Raw genomic sequence first — 11,108 nt, 5'->3', positions numbered from 1 at the left:
TTATAAATATAGTGTCATAACATTATTCAAATGTTTGACAAAACTAATCTACCAATTCTAACTAAAAAATGAACAACATGCAATGTGAGTCAATACTACTAAACAAGTAAATTGGAACCATGAATATAACACAATTTCAAAAATATAAAATAGTTTAACTTATGTCAAATTCCAACATAATAATAGTAAGTCCCGCTGCAACTTAAGATAGGAAACATGATAAGTTTATAACCACATTTAACAACGAAGTTCCACTTTAATTGCATCACTCATTATATGCCAAGTTTATTAATGACTCATTATTTTTAATATTAGGAGGTGTAGTTTCAAAAAATAGAATAATAAAATAAATAAAAAATAAAATATAAGCAATTACATGGAATCACAAGAAGTAAAGATAGAGAAATAAAAGATAAATAATGTACAAAGAAAATATATTTTAAAATTTCAAAAGAAATTAAAAAGTAAAAATCAAATTAAAAAATTAAAATAATAAAAATAAAAAATTATAAAGAAAATAAATTTAAATAAAAATAAAAAGGAAAGAAACTAAAAAGCAACCTTGTAATTACACAGTGTAATTACCACCAATTCTCACCTCCCCCTTAAGAATTAGAGAGTGTAATTACACCCCTCCAATTACCCCCAATTCCATGCTGACCAAGTAATTACTTGGCCAAACAAACATGTCAAACTGTGTAATTACACCCAATTACACCCAAATCCAAATTCAAGGTGGCTTTCCAAACAGGCTCTTTATGTTTCTATTATCCTTATAATGTTAAAGTTATCCCTAATCTACAAATCCAATAACACATATCTGCTTTCCATATTAGCAACCAAAAAATAAAAATATCTTTGCAATAAGAAATCCATACACACGTCATAGAATGTCATGTGATGACAAAAAAATTCAGTTGCTAAAAGTTTCTTCAACAATTCAAAAATCGTTGAACTCTAGCAAAACTATTACTAATAGGATAATGGCTCATACACGATTCAAATATGAAATAGGTCACAAACTTACAATTGCTCATCACCGTATACAACTATCATACATTTGTGATATAATTTTTCCAACACTTATGACACAAATACAATTATGATACAATCGTGATACAATTTTAATCTTCATCTTCTTCAAGTTTCAATCATGACTATAAACATAAACTGATACAATATTGTATTATAATTGTATTCGTATTGTATCCGATATTATTTTATGTATTGATGTATCAGATACAAGTTAAATACAATTTTGATACAATTGTGATACAATTATGAAATAAATCTGATATGATTATCATACAATCGTGATACAATTTAGAAACTTTTCTTTGAGTTCAATATGAAATTTTACCTAAAAAGCACTCTAAACTTAACCAATCTCTCTCAAAATTGAGATATAAACTCCAAGTTATATTCTCAATCATTTTCTAGAACACCCAATCCAAATAATTCACAAATTCGTAAAACCCTGTGACAACCCGGCCGGTCGTCTCATGAGTTACCGCTCTATTTTCCCCATTTTTGCTTCTATTTGCTTTAATTATCGGTTTTATATGTGATCGGGTGGTTGGCTCGGGTTCGGACAGGTTTTGAGAAGGTTTGAGACACTTAGTCTCTTTTAAGAAGGCTTAAGTTGGAAAAGTCAACCGGATGTTCACTTATGTGTTAGAGGGATCGGATGCCAATGGTTCGGATAGCTTTGGGAGATGATTTGGGACTTAGGAGTGTGATCGGAATGAGTTTTGGAGGTCCGGAGTAGATTTAGGCTTGAATTGGCGGAATTGAGTTTTTGGCGTTTTCCGGTTGATAGGTGTGATTTTGATATAGGGGTCGGAATAGAATTCCGGAAGTTGCAGTAGCTTCGTTATGTCATTTGGGATGTGTGTGCAAAATTTTAGGTCATTTGGACGTGGTTTGGTTGGCTTTTTTATCAAAAGTGGAATGCAGAAGAATTTAGAACCTTAGGCTTGAATTCGATGAGTTTTGGTGATTTTGATGTTGTTTGAGGTATTTTGAAGATTGGTACAAGTTTGAATAAGGTTATGGGATATGTTTGTACTTTTGGTTGAGGTCCCGGGGGCCTCGGGGTGATTTCGGATGGTTGACGGGGAGTTTGAAGATTTATTGCAGCTGCAGATTGTGCTGCTTCTGGTATTTCTGCACTTGCGGATAGGGGACCGCAGGTGCTGCGCCGCATATGCGAAATAGGGGCCGCAGAAGCGGCCAGAGGTACGTTTGTCAGGAAACCGCAGAAGCGGCTAGGAGGAACGCATCTGCGATGTTGGAGATGCGGGTGTGGAACCGCAGATACGGGAGACGGGGAGCTTAAGTGATTTCCGCAGAAGCGGATCAAGAACCGCAAATGCGGTACCGCAGATTCGGTAAGATGACCGCAGATGCGGAAATGTCTGGACAGAATATATTAATTCCTCCTTCGCGATTTTCAGAGGGTTTCTTCACTTTTTAACTCAAATTTTGGAGCTTTGGGCGATTTTGAAGAGATGAAATCATTGTTCTTCTTTGAGGTAAGGATTTTGGACCCTAAAACTCGATTATTTGTGATTAAGGAATAAAATATCAGTGTTTAATTCATGAAAATCAGTAGAAAAAGGTGGAGTTAAGGCTTGAGATTTTGAGACCTTATAGGGATGATTTGAGGGGTCTAACGAACTCCGATTTTCGAATTTTTTATATATACGGACTCGTGAGATGATGAAGAACATTTTGGTATAAAGTTTGTCCAGTTCCAAGACACGGGCCTGGGGGTCGGGTTTTGATTGATTTCGGGTTTTGTGCTTAAAATCGATATTTTTCAATTGGAATTCATTCGTTTAGCATAATTTGATGATAAAAATCTGAACTTGGTAGATTTGGAGCACTCGGAAGTTGGTTCGAGAGGCAAGCGTGTTGCAGAGTAGCTTTTCGGGCTAGTTCGAGGTGAGTAATGATTTTAAATGTTGTTCTGAGGGTATGAAACCCCGGATGACACAACGTTCAGCTGTGTTAAGGTGACGCACACGCTAGATGACGAGCGTGGGATCGTGCACCATTGGGGATTGTGACTTAGTCCATCCCGAATTACTATTTTTCTGTATATTTGGTAGCTAATGGTTTGATATTATTATACTTTGGGCTAAATGCCATGTTTGGGCTTCGTGCCAACTGTTTGAACCCTTAGGGGATTTTTAATGACATTTTTCCTGCTCCTGAGGGTTGATAGTTCCAGCAGGTCTTCGGAGATTTACTAGGTAGCTGCTTGGCGATTCGCAGCCCAGTGCATTCTCCCTCTATCTTAGTTTTTTTGATTTAGTTATATAGTAGTGGAGTAGACTTCAGACTTTTATTTTTGTTTTAGATGCTCATGACTGGTGACACCCCGATGTCGGGCTGTGTTGGTTTTATTTCCGCAGCTTATACTGTTATTTTGGGATTTTATTCCTATTAAAGACTTGAGTTTTATTATATCAACTGCTTAAAGTGAATTGGAAGTGTGTCGGCTGGCCTTGTCTTCACGAGAGGCGCCATCACGATCGGGTTTGGGTTTAGGGTCGTGACAAGTTGGTATCAGAGCCTAGGTTACATAGGTCTCACGAGTCATGAGCAGGTTTAGTAGAGTCTCGCGGATCGGTACGGAGACGTTTGTATTTATCCTCGAGAGGCTGCAGAACCTTTAGGAAAATTCCATATTCTTGAAATTCTTGTCGTGCGAATTTGTTGATCCGAGTACTAAACTTTTGTTATTCTATTCTCTCACAGATGGTGAGGACACGCGCTACCGGTCAGGATGGACGGCTACCAGTACCACCAGCGGAGGCCACTAGAGGCTGAGGACATGGCCGAGGCCGTGGTAGGGGCAGAGGTACAGCCCCCACAGCGGCTGGGACAGCACCTGCAGACCCACCCACCCCAGTTCAGGGTTAGGTCCCAGTGGTAGACACTCCAGCAGCACCAGCTCAAGCACCAGCTGTGCCCATTATGATTCCGGGTCTTCTGGAGACTTTGGCCCAGATATTGACAGTATGTACTAGCCTTGCTCAGGCGGTCGCGGTTTCTACTGCCGTAGCCACTTCTCAGGCAGGGGGAGGCTCTCAGACTCCCGCCGCCCGTACACCCGATCCGGTGGTTCAGGGAGTGCAGACACCGGAGGCACCACTAGCCCGGCCAGTGGCAGCTGCTCAGGGTTATGTAGCTCCTATTATGTCGGAGGATGAGCAACGTAGATTGGAGAGGTTTGGCAGACTCCAGCCTCCTACTTTCAGCGGAGCAGAGGGCGAGGATGCCCAGGGTTTCTTAGACAGATGTCAGAGGATTCTTCGCACTGCGGGTATTCTGGAGACCAGCGGGGTTGCATTCACGACCTTTCAGTTTACCGGAGCTGCCTTCACTTGGTGGGAGGCATATGAGAGGCGTAGGCCTGTTGGTTCGACACCTCTGACTTGGCAGCAGTTCTCCGCTCTATTTCTGGAGAAGTATATCCTACAGTCCCGCAGGGAGGAGCTGCGTAGGCAGTTCGAGCAGCTTTGACAGGGGGATATGACAGTTACACAGTATGAGATAAGGTTCTCGGAGTTGGCTCGACATGCTATTTGGCTGGTTGCTACTGAGAAGGAGAGGATCAGGAGGTTTGTTGATGGCCTCACCTACCAGCTTCGGGTTCTCATGACCAGGGAGAGGTGTCAGGTGCTACATTCGAGGAGGTTTTGGATATTGCTCGAGAGATTGAGTCAGTTCGTCGCCAGGAGCGCGAGGAGAGGGAGGCCTCAAGGACATGGTGGTTTTGGGGGTGCTCCTTCGAGGGGCCAGTTTCAGCACGGCAGAGGCCGACAGTTCCGACATGCTCAATCAGCTCACCCAGTTATCGTGGGGCATCATCAGGCCATAGTCCTCACAGTTCTCAACAGGGCCATTCTTCACTTAGTGCACTTCCAGCCCAGGGTTCATCCCGTGCTCCATCGGTTCAGGATTCTTCTACGCCAGGGGCGTCTGCTAGTCATGCCGGTGCTAGGGGTTCCCATTAGTCCCCGTCTCCAGTACCCGGGAGTTGTTATGAGTGTGGAGAGATAGGCCACTTGTGGAGGCATTGCCCTCGTCGTTCTCATCAGAGGGGTCAGTCATCAGCCTCAGCCTCAGCCCCAGCCACTTCACCACCCACCCAGCCAGCTAGGGGTGGGGGACAGTCATCTAGGGGTCTCCCCAGAGGGGGAGGTCGATCCGGAGGTGGCCAGGCTCGCTTCTATGCACTTCCAGCTAGGCCAGATGCGATTGCTTCAGATGCGGTGATTACAGGTATTATCTCAGTCTACCGCAGGGATGCTTCTATGTTATTTGACCCTGGCTCTACTTTCTCTTATGTGTCGTCTTATTTTACCCCATTATCTGGATATGCCCTGCGAGTCCCTTGTTTCTTCTGTTCATGTTTCTACACCGGTGGGCGATACTGTTGTGGTAGACCATGTGTACCAGTCGTGTGTTGTGTCTATTGGGGGTCTGGAGACCCGAGTGGATCTATTGTTATTATCTATGGTGGACATCGATATTATTTTGGGCATGGACTGGTTATCTCCGTGTCGGGCTATTCTGGACTGTCATGCCAAGACAGTGACTTTGGCTATGCGTGGTGTGCCACAGATTGAGTGGCGAGGTTCGACCGATTATGTTCCCAGCAGAGTGATTTCTTTCTTAAAGGCCCAGCGTATGGTTGGGAAAGGTTGTCTTTCATATCTAGCCTTTGTGAGGCATGTTGGTGCAGAGACTCCCAGTATTAATTCTGTTCCAGTTGTGAGGGATTTTTCCAACGTATTTCCTGCAGACCTGCCGGGTATGCCACCGAACAGGGATATAGATTTTGGTATTGACTTGGTGCTAGGCACTCAGCCCATTTCTGTTCCACCATATCGTATGCCACCAGCGGAGCTGAAAGAGTTAAAGGAGCAGCTTCAGGAACTCTTGGATAAGGGGTTCATTCATCCTAGTGTATCACCGTGGGGTGCGCCGGTTCTCTTTGTGAAGAAGAAGGATGGCACGATGAGAATGTGCATTGATTACAGGCGGCTGAACAAAGTGACAATCAAGAATAAGTATCCTTTGCCTCGTATCGATGATTTGTTCGACCAGCTTCAGGGAGCGAGAGTATTCTCTAAGATTGATCTCCGCTCAGGTTATCACCAGTTGAAGATCAGGGACTCAGACATTCTTAAGACAACTTTCAGGACCAGATATGGTCATTATGAGTTCTTGGTGATGTCTTTCGGGCTAACCAATGCCCCAGCAGCATTCATGCATTTGATGAACAGTGTGTTCCGACTGTATCTCGACTCGTTTGTCATAGTCTTCATTGATGATATTCTGGTGTATTTGCGTAGTCAGGAGGAGCACGCGGAGCATCTGAGAGTGGTGCTGCAGAGATTGAAAGAGGAGAAGCTTTATGCAAAGTTCTCCAAATGTGAGTTCTGGCTCAGTTCAGTGGCTTTCTTGGGGCACGTGGTGTCCACCGAGGGTATTCAGGTGGACCCGAAGAAGATAGAGGCGGTTCAGAGTTGGCCCAGACCGTCCTCAGCTACAAAGATTCGCAGTTTTCTTGGTTTGGCGGGTTATTATCGCCGGTTTTTTCAGGGATTCTCGTCTATTGCATCGCCCTTGACCAAGTTGACTCAGAAGGGTGTTTCATTTCAGTGGTCTGATGAGTGTGAGGAGAGCTTTCAGAAGCTCAAGACTACCTTGCCACAGCTCCAGTGCTAGTATTGCCATCAGCTTCAGGTTCTTATACCGTATATTATGATGCTTCGAGAGTTGGTATTGGGTGTGTTATGATGCAGGAGGGTAGAGTTATTGCTTATGCTTCTCGTCAGTTGAAGCCCCATGAAAAGAACTACCCTGTTCACGATTTGGAGTTGGCTGCCATTGTTCACGCGTTGAAGATTTGGAGGCATTATTTGTATGGTGTGTCTTGTGAGGTGTATACCGATCATCGCAACCTCTAGCACTTGTTCAAGCAGAAGGATCTCAATTTGAGGCAGCGGAGGTGGTTGGAGTTGCTTAAGGATTATGACATTACTATTTTGTATCACCCGGGGAAGGCCAATGTAGTGGCCGACGCTTTGAGCCGAAAGACGGTGAGTATGGGGAGTTTGGCGTATATTCTAGTTGGGGAAAGGCCTGTTGCAGTTGATGTTCAGGATTTGGCCAATCAGTTTGTGAGGTTGGACATTTTGGAGCCCAACAGGGTATTGGCTTGCGTGATTTCTCGGTCTTCCTTATATGAGCGCATCAGGGAGCGCCAGTATGATGATCCTCATTTGCTTGTCCTTAAGGACAGAGTTCAGCATGATGATGCCAGAGATGTGACTATCGGAGATAATGGGGTGTTGAGGATGCAGGGCCGGATATGTGTGCCCAACGTAGATGGGCTTCGGGAGTTGATTCTGGGGGAGGCCCATAGCTCGTGGTATTCCATTCATCCGGGAGCCGCGAAGATGTATCAGGATTTGAGACATCATTATTGGTGGAGAAGAATGAAGAAAGACATTGTCGGATTTTTAGCTCGATGTCTCAATTGTCAGCAGGTGATATATGAGCATCAGAGACCGGGTGGCTTGCTTCAGCGGATGGATATTCCAGAGTGGAAGTGGGAGCGGATCACTATGGACTTTGCAGTTGGGCTCCCACGGACTTTGAAGAAGTTGATGCTATTTGGGTGATTGTAGATCGGCCGACCAAGTCCGCGCACTTCATTCCTATTTGTACTACTTATTCCTCTGAGCGGTTAGCAGAGATATATATCCGGGAGATTGTTCGGTTGCATGGTGTCCCAGTTTCTATCATTTCAGATAGGGGCACTCAGTTTACTTCTCAGTTTTGGAGGTCTGTGCAGCGAGAGTTGGGTACTCAGGTTGAGCTGAGCACAACTTTTCACCCTCAGACGGACGGGCAGTCCGAGCGCACTATTCAGATGTTGGAGGATATGTTACGCACTTGTGTTATTGATTTCGGAGGGTCATGGGATCAGGTCCTACCGCTCGCAGAGTTTGCTTATAACAACAGTTAGCGGTCGAGTATTCAGATGGCTCCATATGAGGCTTTGTATGGGAGACGGTTTAGATCTCCAGTTGGTTGGTTTGAGCGGGCGAGGCCAGGCTATTGGGTACAGATTTGGTGTAGGATGCCTTAGACAAGGTGAAGGTGATTCAGGAGAGGCTTCGTACACCTCAGTCGAGACAAAAGAGCTATGCTGACAAGAAGGTTCGGGATGTGTCCTACATGGTTGGTGAGAAAGTTCTGTTGAAGGTTTCACCCATGAAGGGTGTTATGAGGTTTGGGAAGAAGGGTAAATTGAGTCACGGTTCATTGGGCCTTTTGAGGTACTTCGGAGGATTGGGGAGGTGGCTTATAAGCTTGCTTTGCCACCCAGCCTGTCAGGTGTGCACCCAGTATTCCATGTTTCTATGCTCCGGAAGTATGTTGGGGACCCGTCTCATGTTTTGGATTTCAGCACGGTTCAGTTGGAGGGTGATCTGACTTATGATGTGGAGCCAGCAGCTATTTTGGAGCGTCAGGTTCGGAAGTTGAGATCAAAAGATATAGCTTCAGTGAAAGTGCAGTGGAGAGGTCGGCCTGTGGAGGAGGCTACCTGGGAGACCGAGCAGGAGATGCGGAGCAGATATCCTCACCTATTCGAGGCTTTAGGTACGTTTCTTGACTCGTTCGAGGACGAACGTTTGTTTAAGAGGGGGAGGATGTGACGACCCGGCCGGTTGTCTCATGAGCTGCCGCTCCGTTTTCCCCATTTCTGCTTCTATTTGCTTTAATTATCAGTTTTATATGTGATCGGGTGGTTGGCTCTGGTTCGGACAGGTTTTGAGAAGGTTTGAGACACTTAGTCTCTTTTAAGAAGGCTTAAGTTGGAAAAGTCAACTGGATGTTGACTTATGTGTTGAGGGCTAGAATGTGAGTTTTGATGGTTCGGATAGCTTTGGGAGATGATTTGGGACTTAGGAGTGTGATCGGAATGTGTTTTGGAGGTCCGGAGTAGATTTAGGCTTGAATTGGCGGAATTGAGTTTTTGGCGTTTTCCGGTTGATAGGTGAGATTTTGATATAAGGGTCGGAATGAAATTCCGGAAGTTGCAATAGCTTCGTTATGTCATTTGGGATGTATGTGCAAAATTTCAGGTCATTTGGACGTGGTTTGGTTGGGTTTTTGATCAAAAGCGGAATGCGGAAGAATTTAGAACCTTAGGCTTGAATTAGATGAGTTTTGGTGATTTTGATGTTGTTTGAGGTGTTTTGAAGATTGGTACAAGTTTGAATTAGGTTATGGGATATGTTTGTACTTTTGGTTGAGGTCCCGGGGGCCTCAGGGTGATTTCGGATGGTTGACAGGGAGTTTGAAGATTTATTACAGCTGCAGATTGTGCTGCTTCTGGTATTTCTGCACCTGCGGATAGGGGACCGCAGGCGTGGCACCGCATATGCAAAATAGGGGCCGCAGAAGCGGCCAGAGGTACGTTTGTCAGGAAACCGCAGAAGCGGCTAGGAGGACTGCATCTGTGATGTCGCAGATGCGGGAGACGGGGAGCTTAAGTGATTTCCGCAGAAGCGGATCAAGAACCGCAAATGCGGTACTGCAGATGCGGTAAGATGACCGCAGATGCAGAATTGTCTGGACAGAATATATTAATTCCTCCTTCGCGATTTTCAGAGGGTTTCTTCACTTTTTAACTCGAATTTTGGAGCTTTGGGCGATTTTGAAGAGAGGAAATCATTGTTCTTCATTGAGGTAGGGATTTTGGACCCTAAAACTCGATTATTTGTGATTAAGGAATAAAATATTAGTGTTTAATTCATGAAAATCATTAGAAAAAGGTAGAATTAGGACTTGAGATTTTGAGACCTTATAGGGATGATTTGAGGGGTCTAACGAACTCTGATTTTCGAATTCTTTATATGTACGGACTCGTGAGATGATGAAGAACATTTGATATAAAGTTTGTCTAGTTCCGGGACGCGGGCCTGGCGGTCGGGTTTTGACTGATTTCGGGTTTTGTGCTTAAAATCGATATTTTTCAATTGGAATTCATTCATTTAGCATAATTTGATGATAAAAATCTAAACTTGGTAGATTTGGAGCACTCGGAAGTTGGTTCGAGAGGCAAGCGTGTTGCAGAGTAGCTTTTCGGGCTAGTTCGAGGTGAGTAATGATTTTAAATATTGTTCTGAGGGTATGAAACCCCGGATTACACAACGTTCGGCTGTGTTGAGGTGACGCACACGCTAGATGACGAGTGTGGGGTCGTGCACCGTTGGGGATTGTGACTTAGTCCATCCCGAATGACTATTTTTTTGTATATTTGGTAGCTAATGGTTTGATATTATTATACTTTGGGCTAAATGTCATGTTTGGGCTTCGTGCCAACTATTTGAACCCTTAGGGGATTTTAAGTGACATTTTTCCTCACTGTTGATTTCATATTGATGCTCAGTCATGCTATATTTTCACTATTTTCAAAACTCAGCTATGTTATTCTGTTTTAAACACATTAAATAATATTTTAAAGATATTTTGAGCTGAGCTTCATGTTTTACTGATGCCCGAGGAGCTTATGAGATTCTGACTGAGTAAGACCGAGGGCCTGTGTTGTGAGGATACTTTTGGGTCGGGCTGCACGCGCGCACCAGTGATATACTGATTATGATAATGAGGCCGAGGGCCTGAGATTGTACGCCACGAGGTGGCTTGGGATTGATATGAGGCCGAGAGCCTGTTTATGATGCCACGAGTGGCTTGATATTGCGCTTGGGCCGTAAGGGGCCCCTCCCGGAGTCTGTACACCCCCAGTGAGCGCGGGTACCCATTATGATATGAGATACACTACTACAAAAAAGACCTTTAGCGGTAATTATTTAGCGGCAATAAGGCAATATTGCTAATAAATTCCTTAAGCTGAAAAATTAGCGGCACATGAGCATTAGCCAGTAAAAGATATCCTTTTACCGGCAATAAAAATACAATTAGCACTAAAAATTACTAATTGAAATTAATTTTTTATTATTTTAACGTTTCCCTCCCCCACAAAAAGAAAAACATCGTTCCCTCCAAATTTT

At 44.1% G+C, this 11,108-nt stretch overlaps 1 protein-coding gene across 1 annotated transcript in view; it reads left to right on the top strand.

Annotated features, from left to right (window-relative positions):
* The first annotated feature begins 3,793 nt into the window (after window positions 1-3,793).
* LOC109239982 overlaps window positions 3,794-11,108 on the top strand; it is a 19,837-nt gene continuing 12,522 nt past the window's right edge. Inside the window, exons 1-3 of the mRNA XM_019406598.1 lie at window positions 3,794-3,868; window positions 6,372-6,435; window positions 9,409-9,507. Coding sequence (XP_019262143.1) covers window positions 3,794-3,868; window positions 6,372-6,435; window positions 9,409-9,507 — 238 coding nt within the window. The remainder of the gene's footprint in view (window positions 3,869-6,371; window positions 6,436-9,408; window positions 9,508-11,108) is intronic.

The sequence above is a fragment of the Nicotiana attenuata genome, unplaced genomic scaffold (genome assembly GCF_001879085.1).
Source record: "Nicotiana attenuata strain UT unplaced genomic scaffold, NIATTr2, whole genome shotgun sequence".
Classification (NCBI taxonomy): domain Eukaryota; kingdom Viridiplantae; phylum Streptophyta; class Magnoliopsida; order Solanales; family Solanaceae; genus Nicotiana; species Nicotiana attenuata.
Note: the sequence above shows the minus strand (reverse complement) of the source record. Positions and strands in the feature narration are given on the sequence as shown.